General features: G+C 32.8%; 1 protein-coding gene across 4 annotated transcripts; it reads left to right on the top strand.

Moving 5' to 3' along the window:
* Positions 1–1003: 1003 nt before the first annotated feature.
* On the top strand, positions 1004–19634 carry MS3_00002861 (uncharacterized protein; the record flags this gene model as incomplete). Of its 4 annotated transcripts, none has more annotated exons than XM_012940274.2 (6): positions 1004–1120; positions 8841–8984; positions 12561–12962; positions 14787–15500; positions 16385–16804; positions 19200–19391. In XM_012940274.2, the coding sequence occupies 6 exons, from the start codon at positions 1004–1006 to the stop codon at positions 19389–19391; spliced, it is 1989 nt and encodes a 662-aa protein (XP_012795728.2). The 4 variants fall into 4 exon arrangements, with proteins under 4 accessions (XP_012795728.2, XP_051070512.1, XP_051070514.1 ...); XM_051210514.1 differs by lacking the exon at positions 1004–1120 and having other exon boundaries at positions 8755–8984; positions 12561–12722; positions 12764–12962; positions 14787–15552; positions 19200–19634; XM_051210516.1 differs by lacking the exon at positions 1004–1120 and having other exon boundaries at positions 8755–8984; positions 12561–12797; positions 12836–12962; positions 19200–19634.
* Between the last annotated feature and the right edge of the window lie 216 nt (positions 19635–19850).

Below are 19850 nucleotides of genomic sequence, written 5' to 3'. Positions count from 1 at the left end.
AAAATGGTTACTCAGTCCTCTCTCTCTACAGAAATACTCGAACTGTGACCTATCTGCATCAGATAAAACCCTTAAGTTCATACAGTTATTTATTTTCCTGGATTTTAATAATATCTGGAACATCTTACAAAAATGAAATGGTTTTCTAGGAACCAAATGGTTGTATTTAAACAGATAAACATTGCGAAATCGCAATTCATCGGACAATGAAAGTATTACTAACCTATATTAGAAGGCATGTAGTTGGAACATAATTTGCAAGAGAATTATATCACAAGTTGAATTTCATGAAATAACAGCTGAAAATTATGTGAAAAAAGCAGAGGTTTCATTTTTAACACGGAACATCTCAGTAGTATTTCTCATCAATAAATGAGATCTATTTTTGCCAAATCTTTAAAACAACTAGGCTTTGAAAAGTTATTTACTTCAAGACTAAAATAACTTTAAAAAAATATATTGCATTTTTTATTTAAAAAACTTTAGACATTTAATTTACTCTTTCATTAATAAACGTTTTCTAAGTGACTTCATTTCTTTTGTCCCATATGTGAGAATATTCCACTTATGTAGACAAGTAATTTAATGGTCATTGAGTTAGTCTCATTACTAAACAAATGGTCGCACATTCGTAAATAAATATAAAAACTGTCTGTCTTTTGTTTGTTCGTTGCCTGTAGTTATCAGTATATCAGCAACAATCATGTTTTAAGAAAATATGAGTCATTGAAAATATCCTGTTTGGAAGATGGACTTAATTACACCCAAAAATTATATTATTCTCCATTTCTATACTTATATATATATGGGATTATTATTATTATTATTATTAAACTCTGAAAAATAAACACAAACATTGAAAGGGAAAGAAATAACTTTTAAAAAAGAACACAAAAGAGAAAAGAAATTGCATAAGTGAGTCAGTCTTTCTTTTGACTTATTTATTTGTACAATATTCAAGATATGAATCATTTGAGAAATGAAACACGGTCATATTTATATAATGCAGACATCCAGACTACTTTTTGAATTAGAATTTGTCTGTAAACATTTGGGAATGTGTGTCATTAAACCTCAGCATAGTGATTCAGTGGTTACGCGTACGATTAGTGACCAAAAGGTATTGTATTTGATTACTTTCAGAGCCGCACAAGTAAAGTCTACTAGTTTCATACCTGGACAGTAAATTGCTTTTTAGTTTTCAGTAATATCCCAACTGAATTCAGTTTGTGAAGGATGATAACTAGAAAATAAGTCTTTACAAGTATACGAAAATGATTCTCATTAAAAAAGTGTCTATTAAATAAATTAGGGAACTCTGGGCAGTTTTCTTCGGACAACAAAGCACTGAACACCAGCAATTTAATACAGAGTCAGACCCAGAATCTTCATAAACAGTGGACCTTCAATAACGTTTAGTAGTATGTTCGGCTCTGATATTTCAATAACAATAGCGACTATTTTAATCTAAATACGACGCTGTTGTGTGCTCAAAGTCATTCAGCGGATTATAAGACATGTTACGAATTGCATTTCATATAACAATGATGTAGCCCAGTTCATAAGTCTTCAAACTGCATCTCTTGACCAAAGCAACAAAACATGAACTGGCGCAAACAGATCAAATTATTTTGGCTGAATTCTTCCTATTGTACTTATGAATTACTTGACAAAATAGTCAAGTAGCTTTAGAAGTCTCCTTGACTCACCAAAGTCTTTATGTTCAATGCTCGTTGTCCTAGCCCAATTATATCAGACTATTACTGTATGAATGTTAAAGGTTCTTCTAGTTCCAATTTGTTCTGAGTTAGTAATCACTATTCAGAAAATTTAGAATACGTAGGGAAGATGATCGGTGAAAATTGGATCCCAACCATTCTACTCAGACAAAAGTTCAAATTATTTTACATGAGTTACTTGAATTTCTATATTATGCAAAATATTCAAGATAATTGCAGATATTCTAAATATATTTCACGCTAAGTAATCATGATGACACTTACTTATATTATTACTTAAAAGCAGGACAACATGTCACGTTAATGTGTGAACAATAATCCTTCTTGAAAGAAACGTTCATTTTGATTTCAAATGCATCATCTAACTAATAAATTATTTTTAAAATAAATTTCTTTTACATTAAATAAACTAATGTAACATTTTTTAAAGTTAAGATCACTTTTGCTGTATATAGTAGACATTATATGCAATGCTGGCAGTGACAGTTTGACATCTAAATTCTTGATATCGTTCTTCATAATATTCATTATTTAATATGATCTAAAAGTGTCACTTATGTGAACTGAACATAACCAAGTCTGATTATAGATCTGCATCCATCAATCATTTAGCCATAGACAATTTAGAGCTTAGTGCATATATTCATCATGGTCTACATCAAAATAAACATAAAAAGATAACCAGAATAAAACCAGAGTCAAAGTAATATTACCAATGATAGAAAGGAAGTAAACATGAAGAATACTGTCCGAATGAATGGAAAATATCTACAAGGAAAATAATAAATAATAATAAATCTTTGGGTTTGGGGGGCAAACAGTGAGTGCTTTAGTTATGCTACACAAGGTCTCCAAACAGGATCGCAGCATATCGTGACGCAAATCGAATCAAAAGTCAACAAAAGTCACTGGATTGATGCTGCGTATTATGAAGTAGCGTTATTATGGAGTGTATTATGAAGTAGCCTTATTACCACTTACTATTATCCCATTCAGAATTGATTATCAGTGTTGGAAGTTTTTAGATACCCTTAACTCACTTTAACAACTTTTCAATTAAGGTTAATAAACTATTCGAAGGATTTGCCTTTTTTTCGTGGTTACTTGTGTTTAATCTAATCACTAAACACTGCTCCATATGTGAATAAAGCTTTAAAGACATTTTTGAGTGAACGTTAACAAGCTACTTGTATCATAAACTATGCTTCACATTCTAATAGTAAAACACAAAATCATGTCTAAATTATACTGTTAAATATCTTACCTACACTCGAATTAAAGTGATTTTCTTTGTTCCTCTCAACTTTATAGTAGTGATATTTTATAACTGTCCATTATTGTAAAGAGTAATTAACATTAACAATAAAAAGATAATATCATTTACATGACAAACAGTGTAGCATTCATTATTAGTGTTCTTTCCGACTTAGAGTAGAATGTAGAACGAGAAGTCAAGTGAGGAAAACCAATTTGTTATCTTTTGCAACATTAGTTCTTTCGTAAAATGTGAAAAACCACATATTAAATTCTTCATTTGCAAATCTACCACCAATTGTCTCAGACTTTATCGTTCCTTCATTGCTATTACAATTGCTCTCTACTTACATTCTCATTCTCTTCGATTCGATCTTCTCAACATTCTGCTACCAGGCATTCCACTTCTGATTTGTGTTACCTATTACTCATGACAATAGACATAAGTATCACACACAACAGGAATAATTTATTTGTTATGATTATCTCAAAATATTTTCAATATCTAACTCTGGATGTTGAAAATACCTTTAAACTTAGAAAACAAGAAAAAACAGAACTACAATCTGTAGTTTGAAAGATAACTGAACTAGCAAAATTATCTAGAAATAAATATCTGCTATTTAAGGCTTTCATTAGGAAAATCTTCAAACCTTCATTTATTTATCTGTTCTATTGGATGAGATGGAATAACAGTGATTTCCAAAATTTTTCTCATAATTTATCTGATAATCTTGAATTTATAAAGTGTATTTAATGTACAACGTCAAAATGTCAGAAATACGTTTTTCTTTAAAATAAAAAAAATTTATCTTCCAAAAATAACACACCTGAAAAGACAGTTTAATGAAAAAGTTGATTGTTCTACATACCGGATATATAGCGAGTGAAAATGCATTTCAAAGTAATTAATTTCTCTTCACACTTTTTGCAATTTCATGAAAGTAAGAAATACTTACTTATTCTGGTGTCTGGCTTGAAATTTAGGAATATAAATACAAGTTGTAAATATGAATTGAAATTTCTCATTGTTTTTTTCTTAGATTTTCAAAAAAAACTAATCGATTAGCCTGTATTTGTGTATCAAATATAGATGTAAATCTAGGCAATATGGTGATGGAGTCCATCATAGCTTAAAAAAATTTAGAGTGCGGCCATTTTACCACTTTTATAATACCTTTCGTGCCAATAAATGGTTCTCACAATCACTTTGTTTAAAACATTCATGTAAATCGACAGAATTTAGGATGTTCAATAATCTTGTCACCATCTCATATCATTCGTTGTTTCAACTCTAAATTATTTGTACATTTATAAAGATGTTAAGAAACATAATTTCAGTTTTTTTTAATAACCACTAATATGAAATTAAAAAGCAACTCCATTAGATGGTCGTTCATTTTTATTATGATTCTTCAAAAAATATTATCAGACACAGAATGGTAAACAATATGAGACTCACCGTAAATGCTCATTTATTTCTACGCTCACGTTTGTGAAAGACAAAAAGTGAGAAAAATATAATCAATGAAAAATATTCTTTAACAATTTAGTAGATTTACATGTTGGAAGAAGAGAAAACATGATTTAAAGTAAGATGTGAAAGTTGTAGAGTACTGCTAGAAGGTTAGGAATGAATACATCCGCATTATTGTTACTGATCTTGAGTTACACCACCCAATCTCTCTGATTACACATTACGGTTGTGCTTCATTGCCTAATGGGAAGACTGTGTTTCCCTACAGGACCATAACAAGAGGTTAGTAATTTCATGAACTACTGATGTTGTGACTTGGTTCAGTCAACAAAGGCCCTTTCACAATCTGCATGAAGTCTAGCTCGTAGAAAAGACCAAGGAAATCATGTTTAACTAAATCAAAAGTAACAAAAGCGAATTTCGAGGAGATTTCGCAGTTGTAAATGCATCAAAATCCCGTAGGAAGTCAGCCGAGACCCGAATAGCTCATTGGTAATTTCTCTGAATGCAAAGCTACGTGACACTAGATTGAATTTGTCAGAGAAAATAAATTCCTTCAGGATTGCAGTTACACCTTGCTGACGAGTGTCAAATGGCGAAACTTATGTTCGTGGTTTCTTGTCAACCATCTTCAACCACCACCTACCTTACATGATAATGCCTTTTCTTCTCCTTAAAGAACTTTCAGTGTGATACTTTGTTTCATTTTTAGGTTGTTTTACTGGCGTTCTGTATATCTCTCAAAAATCTTAATTAGAGACTGGTTAGCACAAACACCAAATGAACTTAAATTCGTTTCTATTTTTATTCATCTACTCAGATATAACAGGAACTTTATGCCGATACTAATACTATTTTTTACACAGCTGATTCTCTATAAAAATTTAAATATGTCAAGAAAGATATTCATATATACAAAGTTATCGTAAAAACAAAGTTGGTTCTCCATTTTCATAATGAATCTTTGCGTAAAAAATTTAAAAGTAATCGAAAAGCAAAATTCCAAATTCACAGTATTTTAGCATTATTTTAAAAGGTTCACCATTATCTACGACTTTCAGACAATAAGCATTAAACCGGCAATTGACCATCATATTTTCATTTGATTGACAATTGTAATATCATAGATAAATATTAATTATTTAAACATTAATTGATAACGATCTATATACATATTAACTTACAAGTTGGGATGCTTTTTTTACGTTTTTTCCGTGTTTACTTGTTTATCTGTTTAAACTCTTTTCACTTCCTTCCTCCCGTTGCTTCTTCTCTTTCCCTTTCATTTTTAATGTTTTTCTCGTTTTGCCTTATAAATGTTTTTGTCATAAAAAAGATTACCACTCAACTTGTACATTTAAGGTATGGTAAATATACAGGAGGGAGACGGAGAATCATAATGAATGTATTTATGTATAATTAATAAATCCCTATCATTACAGACCACAAAATCAGTTGTTCATCGGCTGTTCAATAAGTATCATGTTACAAAATGATAAATAATTATTTTATTGAAAATACAAGCCGACTTAAGTAGAATAATCGTTGGATACCAGGGGACACTAGGGAATCTCTAAAAATCACTATACTGAAGTTTATCATGTCCTTACTTGTGATTTATTTCCACAGGTGGTTCCAGGAGTTCTGATGAAAAGTTGTGACTAGAGGTGTTTAACTGTGTTAGACGTAAGAGTTACCCACCGAAGACAGTGGAATATCACATACGTTGAATCCGCACACTATCGGGTGACGTTTTGGTGATCTCAGAGTTAATCGTTTACTGAGAAACCTGAGGATCGTAATTTCAACCAATGGAGGGGTTGCGGAGGTCCACTGCTCAGGAATCCTATGCTAGAACAAAGTATTAAGTCAGTCTCTTCTGGTTTTAATAGTTTATCCAACATGAGTTGGTTCCTGATCTCACTAGCATTCAACAATCTCCACAAATCCCAACCGTGAAAAAATTATTTTTCTGTCTTTGAACATCTCTATCTGTCATAAAACAATATACGACAATGATGAGAGTAAAATCCATACATAAAATGATGTATTTAGTTAGAACAGTTGTCGTACTTTGTAGGATGAATAAAATTTTATTCTGCCATCAAGTTTTTATCCTCTTCCTTATATCTGCGAGTCACAGTGTTTCTCTTGCTTTTAGTACCAGTTTTCGGAAGCAATACTGTATCATTGAAACACAATTTATTCCAGCAACTGATTACACAAAAATAAAAACTAAACGTCAATGATCACGTAACGGCCGTTTTGCCCAAGTATGCAATTCTTCAGCAGCATGGATGCATTATCTTACCAAGGTCCGAAACATTCAAGCCCTATATCCAGCTAGTTACTTTGAGACCACCTAGAAAGAATTCAATATTTTACACTTTCAGTTTCAATCAATCGGCGATATTTCCGAAGTACGATCTATCCTCGTTCTGGTAATCTTATTTCCGTAAGTCGACTGAAGTAAAACGTGCAAATGTTGGGTATCAGCTCATTTTCCCAGGAGTTCAACGCTTTCCGCTCCTGAAGAGCCCCACACTAGGACGAAACAGATGTCAAGTGCTTACTAGTTTTCAGGGGTTGTTTGACTATTTTTGAACCGTAATGTAAACTTAAAAATATTTTTTCAATCAAACTGTTCTCAGACTATTCTGACATTGGAGTATTTGAGAAAATTATTCTCAAAAAGTCTTCACAAAACTACAACAGAAAAATTTCAGTTTCCTTATCATCATATTATACCAATGATTTAAAGAAAAATCAGTTTTTAAGTGAATCAAAACAGCAGAATAGATTTGAATGCGTCTGAACACCTACTGAAAAAAAGGATAAATAAGCGACCTGCTTCAACAAATCATGTTTTGATTTTTAGTGTTGCCTAAGTGATATTAACTAGAAAACAAAATTCATCTGTCTTCTGTTTAATAATTAATTACCTGGTAATATTAAATAGTTTGTTTTCCGACCCTTGGTATTAACAAAATTCCATCAGCTTATGAAACTGGCTCTAATTTGGTGAGTAATCACCGTATGTTAGCTGAACAATATGTCACACAAGACCAGAATGACGTAGTTGTAAAGACTTTGCACCTAAATTACAAAGTTTTGAATCTTAAGAAGAATTTAAGTTTCTTTGAGCTTTCCAAAAAGTTTTGAATGTCATTCAGTGTCTGTAGAATCATGAACAAATCGACGTACATAATATCTTTCATTTATTCCCGATTTGTTATATAAACATAGAATCTACGTTAGAAATATTTAGTCTAATTCGAATAATTTAATTCAATATTTTTAAATAACTATAGTCTTTTGTTACAGTGATCTGAAATCACCGTTTATGTTTATAAAGTTAGCCACTATATGATAAAGATGAATTCACTATATTCTTATAAAGCAAATTATTGGAAAATTAAATCTACATTCATTTATTTCAAACCTACCTACTAATAATTTCATTAGGTAAATTCAGATTTCAATTGCATGAGTAATTATTCCCGTGCAACTTACTAATATTAATATAGGCTTAATCTGATAACTTGCACTTAAATCAAAAAGAGAAAATAAAGTCTCGAAATAAAGATCTTTTTAAATTTTAGAAGCAATTACTTGGAATTATGTCAAAAACATAATTCCATTATGAATTGATTTTAAATAAACTACTATAAAATTAGATAATTTTTTTATTATTATTAGGAATTAGACTTCAAATCTACTCAGCTGTATAAATAAAGCTACTTCCCGATAATATTCCAGGGAAATGGTTTCACATCAAGTACCAAAGAGAGTAGGAATTCTTACTTACTGATTGTCAACTTAGTGACATGGTAATAGTAATATTAATAACAATATATATATATTTACATGCTTGGATAATGATAAACCTTCTATGTAATCATATGATGTACATCTTTCTGTTAGGCTACATATCAGAACAACATAACTTACTTAAACTTAATTGTTAGTTAGCTGACATGTATAAGTGAATTATTCGAAGTGATCTTGAACATGTTAATTTGATAATACTTCATTTCCTCTTAGTTAAAATAAGCTTTGAAATGTATATTTAAAAAAAAAATTTTCCTTTACCATTGAATGTATTTGTGCATAAGTATTCATAGATATCCAATCTGAATCAAAGTTCACAGTTTTACATATATTATTGACTTATTGATTATTTCAAATTTAAAAATGAGTCGATATATATACCAACATTGAAATATCCCATATTTCGTTAGAATAATTTTAAAGAATACAAATCAACTTGATTTTTTTTTAAAATGCTTTTGAAAACTATTATTTTAATTTATGGATTGATTATTATACTAATTTATCGAGAAGGAAATACTTTGAATTATTTATCACAGGAATGTGATAGTAAATCAGAATGGGGCCCATGGCGTTGTCCTGGTATAGGAACAAAATGTACTGCTAACATTGCAACACGTTATAAATGCATCGGTGGAAATTGTACAAGTGATAGTCTATGTGCTAAACTTGAAAATCATACTGTAAGTAATAAATGTTGGTTATATATATATATATATATATATTGTATTCGAGGACCTTACTTTTTCCTTTGTGTATGTTGAGGCCTATTGACACAGAGGCTGCTGCTAAACTAGTTGTCTTCATCTGCACTTGTTTGTGTGTATGGGATAGAAGGGCCAGGTCATCTTCTGATTGATTCCGAGCTGTCCATTGTATTCCGTGCTTCCTTTCCGATACCGAGGTCTTCATAATCCGGTCAATCACCAGATGAAAGAGATAGGGGGAGAGTAAGCAGCTTTGTCTGACTTCAGGTCCTCACTTGGAATGCATCTGTCAGCTGTCCTCCATGCACCACGTTGCAATGAATTCCGGGTGATGTTGACTATCGTTTCAGGTACACCATAGTGTCGAAGAAGTTTCCATAATGTTCTCCTGTCCACACTATCAAAAGCTTTCTCATAGTCAATGAAGTTGATATATAGTGACGAGTTTCATTCAACTGATTGTTCAACGATGATCCGTAGTGTCGCGGTTTGCTCTGTGCAAGACCGATCCTTACGGGATCCGGTCTGCTGGTCTCGAAGTTGGATGTTTGCTGAATCCTCCATCCAGTTCAGCAACACTCTGTTGAAAGCCATTCCCAGTACTGACAGTAGTGTGATTCCTCTGTAGTTCTCACATTTGCTCAGATCTCCTTACTTTGTTATCTTGATGAGATGCCCTGGATTCCAGTTTGTCAGTGGCACTTGTTCTTCCTCCCAAATCTTCCCGAATAGAACATGGAGCATGTTTGCAGTTACTTCCATATCTGACTTTAGAGCTTCGGCTGGTATATTATCAGGTTGTGCTGCTTTTCCACTCTTCACTTGACTAATGGCCATCCCGGTTTCTTCGATCGTTGATGGAGTGAAATCTATAGGCATGTCTGTGTGTGCTGCTTTGATGTCAGGCGAGTTCATTGGAGCTAGCCTGTTCAAGAGTTCCTGAAAGCGTTTTACCCATCTAATCCTTTGTTTTGAATCTCAGTGATTGTCTTACCTTCTTTGTCCTTGACCGGTCTCTCTGGTTTACTATATTACTCTGTCAGTTTCTTCGTTGTGTCATATAGCTATTTCATAGTTCCTTCTCTTGCAGCTTTCTCCACTGTCGTTGCTAGGTCTCCCACATATTTCTGCTTGTCGGCCCTGATGCTCCTCTTCACCTGCTTGTTTGCTTCAGTGTATTCAACTTGCGTCTTGAATCTCTCTGCTCTTGTTCTGCTGTTGTTAGATGCTGTCTTCGTGTTCTTTCATTGTTGAATCTTGTCCAAGCGTTCGATGCGTCGAAGTTCGTGCTTCTTTGATCTCTCTCTCTGATAGTCCTCCATCGTAGTTTCTTCTTTCAGTAGATCCTGCAACGTTTGGAACCTGTTGTTGCGAGTTGTCTTGAATTGGTTGAATTTGTTAGTATCTCGAAAGAAGGCTATATTGAACGTTTGTACTGTTTCTTCCCCAGTTGTCCAGTGTTTCTTTACATTCAGTTTCATCTTGCCCACAACCAGGTGGTAATCTGAAGCTAAGTCAGCTCCTCTCCTGGTTCTCATGTCTTCCATTGTCCTTCTGAATTTTCTATTGATACAAATATGATCTATCTGGTTCTCCGTGGTGTGATCAGGTAAGACTCACGTAGCCTTGTGTATGCGTTTGTGTGGGAATATTGTGCTGCCTATAACCATTTAGTTGAATGCACATGGATTTTCAAATCTCTCCCCATTTTCGTTTCTCTCTCCCAGTCCATGTCGTCCCATGATACATTCATAAACGTTGTTGTCCATTCCAACTTTAGTGTTTAGGTCTCCCATCAGAATTTTCAGGTCCTTTCCTGTGCACTTCACTATGATCGATTACAGCCTCTCGTAAAATTGATCTTTATCGTCTTCAATGCTATCGTTGGTGGGTGCATAACATTGGATAACATTCATCGTGATTCCCTCCTTTTTTCTTCTGAATGATACTTTGATGATCCTGGATCCATGATATTCTCTTCCTATAAATGCTTCACGTGCTTCTTTGTACAACATTAGAGCAACTCCCTGAGTGTGTGGAGCATTGTTCTCTTCGTGACCGGAGTACATCAGCATCTCTCCTGTACCTAACCTTTACTGTCCAGCTTGGGTCCAATGGGTTTCGTTTACTGATCCCGAGAACCGCCAACTTTTACCTCCCTATTTCTACAGCTATTTTGATGGTCCTCCCGGTCTCCCACATTGTTTGGACGTTCCGTGCACCTATGTCTGTTGCTGCTGTGATTGTTAGAAGGGGAATCGGCCTCGTGAATTCCGAATAATTTCGGCTTTCATCATGAGGTGTTACAATCCTTCCTTTAACTCCCAGGATAGAGTTTCAATGATTTAATTTATTTAGTCTGGTTAGCGTCTTTTAGAAAGGTTGTTTTCTTCAGGGTGAGGTTGTCGAGTCCACGACCAGCTCTCCTCCTTTGTGTGGGCTTGGGACCGGCAGTAGACCTAAAAGAGCTATGGATGGAGTTTAAGATTTATCCAAGACGTTCACTTAATCCAGATTCAGAGAGATAAGGATATTTTATCAGACACTTTTAAATAAATTACTGCTCAGTAACTTTATGGTAAGTATCAAAATAAGTGTTTACAATATTCACTATATATATAAGAATTCTCTTTTTTATTCACAATCAACACGGAGTCTAGCATAAATGTAAGTTGTCTCATGTTGACATACCACATCAGTTCAGAGATGTGAAATTAACATATGGAGTAGCAAAGGAATCGTAATAGTTATATTACTATTGATAGTGAGAAAAATTTGACATTGGAGTAAATGGTTCGAAATGACGGAATAGAAAAGTTTGTGTGAAGTACTCAGACAATAAGTTGTCTCTTGATTGAAACCGAATAATTGGCATTAATAATACGAACTGATAATCGACGGATATAAATGCAACCCAACCGGTTCTCGTACTCAAGATCCCTAGGTCCCACGGTGTGAGCTTAACCTTTAGACTGCTGAACTGGAATCTAGTGGTGTACATGTTCAACTACAATCAATTCGCGCTACTGAAAAACCATCCTTCATTGTCTTCGATGGACAAGTGCCTCACATCCAATATGGTGGAAGTGCACCATTCACGGTTTTTCACTATTCTTTCAAGAATTTCTCCTCAGAATTAGTCGCTAGTGAGAACATGATTACTAGTAGTATATGGGGTTTTTGAAGACTATTTAGTGTAAACACTACATAACAGACTGGCTAGACAAATATACATGTATTCAGTAGTTGAATTCTAAATTCATATCATGATGTAGTATTTGTATCAACCATTAAATGCTTCGTATGTATTTGGTCGTTTCTACCATATCCAATAACATACAGTACAATGTGTCTTTACAGTCTTCTCCTATTCTGATGTCCATGTTGATTTATAACTACTGAAGTACATTTTGTACGTATTCATTAAAAATTGTAAGAATTACTAGTGTAATTTCACTCAGTGATAAATGTTTCAGTAATACCCTTAATATAGTTGCTTTTACGCCTACCAATATATTAACAGTACACTTTTTCGTATTATTATTAATCAAGCAATCAGATTCCTGCGTAAAAGTTCTTCAACGTGGTGAATGTGAACCTTGGTGGACCAACTGGTCATCGTGGTCTAAATGTACAACAACTTGTAGATTCCATGAAAAACATCGTTCCCGGTTTTGTACAGGAGCCTTTAATTATAATAGTTACAAATTTAAGGTAAAAGATTCAATTTTAAAATCTTGTGCATCTATCGAAAGAATACACGAAGAAGTTGAAAAAGTCTCTTGTCCTGTAAGTCGCCTATGTTCAGCTATTAATGGTGGTTGGAGTCAATGGAGTGAATTCACTGAATGTTCTGTTACATGTGGCATAGGAAAACGTGTTCGACGTCGTCACTGTGATCATCCTAGACCACAAGAAGGTGGATTATACTGCATAGGAACTGACCACCAAGAGGTAATTAATCATTTTTCTCAATTATGTCAATTTCATTCTAAATGAACTAACTGTTGTCAATTTTGTAAGTGATATAGTATAAACTATATGATCAGGAGAGGCTATTGTCTACAAAATTTAATGTTGTTACTATAATTAAATATACTGACAAAATTTAATATTCTAAAATTCTGTTATAGTATTTTGCAAATCAATATCATGTTAATTTTAACAACATTGATCCACACGTAGAACAAAATATTAACTGAAGATATCTTTTGTTGCAGACTGACATTAGATATAAGACTACTGAAAAGAATCACTAGGGAACTTTTTTACATTAGATTAAGACCTCACACTAGAATCCATTCACTATCCTACACAGAATCCAACTCACGACAAGTGTAGCTCACGTAAGGAGTCTGTTAGTGTTAGGCCAATGGTCAAAATCCAACGGTTCTCTCTTTTAACGTCAGCCATTTCATACCATCAGGGTGCTTGGTACCTGTGTGGTTGCGCCACAGGATTGAGCTGTACTATCCAGATTATAGCGCTAAAGCCTATATGGTATCTGGTTCTCCTGTAAAGCGAGATTTGGCTGTACTGCTCGGGTTATAAAGTTTAAGCCTGAGCGGTGTCTGTCTCTCTTGCGGAACAGAATTGAGCTGCACTGTTTGGATTGTCACGTGAAAGTCTGGATAGTGTCCGTTTCTTTTGGAAAATAATGTAAAATTACCCTAGCCCACAAGCGTACCTAACTGTGAACTTCGCTCCATAGAGTAAAAGTTATCAAATGTCATTGAAGTTTGTTTGTTTTTTTCAAAAAAACCAGTTATATAAGGAACAAAATGAATAGGATTTACTTTCATAAAATCTTAAATAGAATATTGGTTTATTCAACTGACTGTATGCTTTCTAAGGGTGGAAAGAATTAAATTACCTTATTTCTTTAAATTTAACTGTTATCCGATTCTATCTTTAATGATTCTCCATGTATATCTAATATTTCATTCAAGCTCTTTGCGAGTAAACTAAACTGTCCACGTAGAAAAAGTGTCAAGTGATGGATAACGTTAAACGTTCAGTGTATCCAACTTAATGTAATTAAAATAGTGTTTATTGAATCAACTAACAATTGCTAGAAAAAATAAACAACTTAGAACAATTACTCTTTTCGATAAATTTGGATAACATAATATGAAGACAAAGATTACTAAAGATCTGAAAATCTGCATCCTCTTAAATAAATAATTTAGATATTCTCCAAACACACAATACATATTCATAACAATCTAGTTTCCATGACGTCATTCACTTCAAGTTCACAGATCATAAAGTACTTCATATATATTTCGATCTAATTCAGCTGTGAGTTTTCTTTTTTCCTTTTCAAATGCAACGTCAACATTGCATACTATTTATTTCCATGACAGCATTACTAAAATTATCTGTGAATTAATGCAGATGGATGCAACTGGCTCATCTAGTTCGAAGAGCGTAATGCTACTTAAACTAACTAAACATAATATTATTCCTGGTATCTATACTGGTTTACATAATTTTTATTCTAGTGATAACAACCCATCATTTTTCAATATTATTTGCTTTTACTAAGATATCTTACTGATATGAACCTCTCAATTCTTTACTTTTAATATCCATAGGTGCTTCGTGATGATTGAAAATTTTCAAGACATGTTTTGTATTAAGCTCATTAGTTTACAACTGTAAAAAAGGATAAGAAGATTACTTAAGTTTTACTATGCTTTCCGTGTATTAAATTGAGTTCTTTTGAAATTTTTTCATCAGAATTTTCCGTTTTAGTATAGAAATTTTTATAAACAGGTATTCTGTGAAGGTTATTTACCGTGCCCACGAAAAGGACAGTGGTGCTCTTGGTCACCAATCATTCAGCATTGCACACGTAATTGTGGACCACGTGGGATGGGATTAAGATTACGCCAGTGTGCTTGCCCGAAGCCGTCGCAAGATGGTGAAGACTGTGAAATACCACCAGAAACAGCAGAAATGGCAGTTAATCTATTAGTTAATAACAGTACTGACGCTCCAACGGGATCTGCACTTGAAGCAATACTTAAAGGTGAAGGATTATGGGAACCATGCAACCGTCATCATTGTTCATATTTAAAAACATTAAATACTGAAGAAGATTTATTATTGTTGGAGGATTTAAATCTTCAAAGAGCAGAAGATGCCTGGATATCATCAGGTGGTCTACCACAGAGAATTCATGGTCCCTTAAAACTTTTCTGTCCATCATCACGTAATTCTCGTAAGAAAATATTCGATAAATCTGAACGCTTTCCAAAATCCAAGTTTTACTGGACTCGTTCAATTCCCACTTCTTCAAAAGAACCCTATTATATTCCGGGAATACCAATAGTGAATTCAAATCTATTTATCGTTGAAAATGATCACTTGACTATTCATAGTTTAGACCCATCGACTATGGGAATTTATCGATTTGGTTACGAGTATGAACCTGGCTATTTTGAAACAGTTTGCTTTTTTCCTGTTTATATTCATCAATGGCAACAAGTATGTAGTTATAATGCGTCCAATTTGAAGCTCGAAAGTAACTGAATTCAAAGTAATATATTTTTATCAGTATAAGGGACTTGTGGAGATAGTAATATTTTCATGGTTGAAATCAGGAGTCGATCTAATCTAAACCACCACTAAAAAACTGTGGGCACCGGACGTCCTTTACATCCTAGTATTGGACCCTTCAGCGATGCACATCCATTATCCTATACGCAAGACTCAGACCCAGGGCTCACACACAATCACCGAGTCGGCCTCCAACTGTGTTGAAGTCTAACTTTAATCAACTGTGGATGCGCACTGCTGAAAAGTTCCGTACTAGAAAAAAGCGGCCGTCCAGTACTTCCAGATTTTCAATGGTGGTCTAGCTTAGATCGACTTATAATATATTTTCATTTCAAACAATTCATAAGTGAATCGTATTTTTTAAAGTAACAATGAATTTGGAGCTTAGATCTGATTAGCAATAACATGTTGATGGAAAAAATAACGCAATTTCATAAGATAAAGTAATCTAACAACAACTTGACTCATAATAAAGATCAACCATATGTTAAATCATTAAAAAAACTTTCAAAATGTTCATTTTATTAGGGAATATTTCAGACAACTCGTCTATTTGATTACAATTACCCTGTGTAATTGATTAAATACAGCGTTAATTAACACTAGTCGAATATCATTTGAAATAAATTATTAGCACAGCGAAGTGACCGAAGGACTGATAATCATTACGTTCAATATATTTTGATCAGCTCTGGAATCCAGGACTCGCTGTTCGTACTATTTAAAAGAGGTTTTCCTATTTTTTAAAACTAAATATACTACTTTATTTAAAAATAAATTGAACAACACTTTTTGTAAAATTATGTGTTTAGGTATTATCTCATGGAGAAACATTTGACTTAGTTTGTAATTCATTGGGATTATGGCCTATTATAAGTAAATCTACCACTACAAAATGGTTCATTTATTGGAACGTAACTTTATTGGAAAAAGAAGAGCAGAATGATATAAAAAAGCATAAATTATGGTGGTATACAGAACTGAAAAATTCTCATATCGATAAACATGAAGGAAATAATTCATTTGACAATCAAACTGATAATCCATCAATGTTTGGAACACATTTCACATTATGGGATACAGAATATAAGAGACTGTATGATACTGTGAAAAAAATGACAGGATATTATGAATGTCATATATTTAATCAACTTAATTCCACATATAATCGAACATTTATCACGCAATCAATTCATCTTATAATAAAACCACCTCCAAATATATGGACCTTAGTAAGTGATAAAACTTTATTTTCATGATAAGAGATTTTTATACACTTGAATAGTATATTTGTTTTATTAACGTCTTTACCAAGAAATATCACCATATTGACGTCTAAGCGAAGAGTTCCACCTTATCATTATAGCTTCAAAATAAGAATGTTAACCAATCTCTTACTGAACCATATTACTTACTAGATTACTCGGTCTTAAATTTGTTGTTAATCGAAAAGACTAGTATTTTTCTGTAATTGATATTTAATCAGTATTTATGCATCCATTCAAAGTTCATCTGTTGACAGAAACTCATTGTTTTAGTTCGTTGATTGTGAAGTTTGATTTGACTCTGAGGTAGTTTTCGCCTCATGTTGACTTCACATTCTGGCGTTCATTGGGATCATACATTCTTCCATAGAATTTGACCGAATAGAGTTCGTCTTCCATGATGGATATGAAAGAGGATCCTTTAATGAGCTATCATTCCAAAGAGCGCTTGTATCGATGATATATTGCTTGGTATAGACATTTACTGAATGGTTCAAGCGTTTCCTGGATGAGATAAAGGCTTATGTTTACCAGAGATGAATTCAAAGTATTTTTGACTGCAGATTAAGTCGACGCTTCTCCGAGAATAGCTAACACCCATATTATTCGATACATTTAAGCACCTCTGAAATAATCGCTCTTAGTTTACTTTCTGAACTTGGCGTTATTATAAAATCGTCCTGATATGTCGAAACTTCAGCACTCCCAGATATGATTGAGTTCTTAGTCTGTTGATGACGAGGTACAGGTTGCCACGGACTGATCTAATGTCGTTTCCTATAGCCTATTTTTGTCAGATTCCATCAAATTAATCGATTACGGAGATGTCAACTTCTAATCTAACAGATTAAATGTATTGGAGAACTGTCTCTACAGTTCGGTAGCTTCGGATGTTTACGGCCAAAAGCTATCTCATAAGGAATAAACAATTTAACTCTGAATATTAATGTTGATAAAAAAAATAACTGGACACAATAATGAGAATCATTATGAACACAAAGTAACCGACAAAAATGATATGGATTATCCTAGATATAGTTTTTACTATTATATGATATACATTTAAAACATTTAAACAGATAGATGATTCAATTCCCTCGGAATCTCAAGATTGAATAAAATGTCCAGCAAATAAGGAAATCATAAAACTGCGGCGTAGAAGCGTACACTAACAAGCATCTTTATACTTCCAGCTTTTCATAATATAAACAAGATTGCTAAATAATCACAAAAATTAAATCCATATGACTACTCTTACGAATCTGAACCAAGGTAAAAATAAAAAAGATGATAGATGAATTTATTGAATTTCGTTAAGTTACGTTTTTAACAGAACGGCGGGACTATAATTTATGGACGAACCAACCAGATTTAGGATAACAGGATTTTGGTACGAAATCCATTCATCCGCTTGTTTAAATAGCGTTTTGGCATTTTAGCTGATGTCAGTTCGTGATGAAAACCCTAAATCTAATTTCTAACCCTAACCATCAACTGAAAATTACTATCTTAATTCTTCACATTGGATTACAACCCTCATTTAGCCTCAGTAAGTAGGTAAACATTCCCAAGGTCACATTGCCGTAACTCAAAGGTCATCAATAAATTATAGTCTCACCGAAACATTCATCATAAAACACTAGAGAGTGAGATAAAGACATTATTTGTAAGTTTTTATTTAAAGGTATAAAAATTAAAATACAATAAAAAGTGTACAAATCGAAAAGTAATTACGTGAATATCAAAGGGTATTATGCAATATTTGAAATTTAGATCTTATCAGTGAGCGAATAAACCTACCCACCAAGGTTACCGTTACAAATCTGTAATTACTATGGATCTTTTTAAAAAAAAGCCAGCTTATTTATTAAGTACAGGATTATGCAAATCAGCTTCAAAATGTTTGTGAGCGAAAGCTAGTTCGAATTGAAGTAGGGCGAAGTCAAGAAAATTGAGACCTACTGACTGAAAGTCGTGTTTTAACCACTCTTCTATCCGACACCTGATGTTGACTCAGTGGCATTAATTTATGACTACATTACTATAGTATCAATATTACCATAATCCAAAATTACGGAGTTAATGGAGTAAAATGTAACAAATTAACTGGTAAACAACAATGTTTTTTTCATTTCTAATGGAAATACATTGGATCAAAAATTCACATACAACTGATCCCTATATTCCATAATGATCAAACACTTCATCAAATCCTTCTTAATCATTTCATCAGTAAGACTAATATCATTATTCAACTTTAGAAAAGATTTTAAAACTCAAATGACATTATACAATATAGACAGAGAAAAAAAACATTTCAATAATGTTTATTATTAGTTTTCTAATATTTGTTTTCTATAAGGTGAAAGGCTGGTGTTTACAGCATCAAATAAATTTAATAATATTATTTTTGATAAGTATAATAACAAGTCTTTCATATGCAACTTATAAATGGACAATAGCAAAGAGATTATCAAAACTAGAAATTCAAATGAATGAAACAAGAAAGCATAGACAAAGTACCAATTTCGATGACATTTACATTATCAACTAGTTTCGACTATTTGGTAACAAACATGCTTTAATGCAATCGAAATGAATTCAGTTTGACTGAGTTTGTATGAAAGTAACAGTTCAAGAGCAATTATACTGTATAAATAACGTAACAACAGGAGAGCTAAATAAACTATTATCATGAAAAGTAATATTAAAATGTAGAAATGCGTTAATACATTAATTGCTTATATAGAAAATGTAATTTTATTTACAAAAATATGCTTGAAAATAAAAATTATTCGGTTATGTAACATTTGTTCTTATTTTACTCATTACTTACTGAGTTAGACTATAAAATTATTAACATAGTACCTATAAATAGTTTGTTGAATGCTTCACTATAAATCTTCATTTTGATTTAAATAAGATTATGTATGATTCTCAAGAAGACAAGCCGTTTCAACTAATCAAAACAAATATGAAATAACTTATTTTAAACTCTTGTGTATTATGAGGA

Source organism: Schistosoma haematobium, chromosome ZW, assembly GCF_000699445.3.
Source record: "Schistosoma haematobium chromosome ZW, whole genome shotgun sequence".
Classification (NCBI taxonomy): Eukaryota; Metazoa; Platyhelminthes; class Trematoda; order Strigeidida; family Schistosomatidae; genus Schistosoma; species Schistosoma haematobium.
The sequence above is the reverse complement of the archived record's forward strand: the minus strand, read 5'-3'. Positions and strand labels throughout refer to the sequence as shown.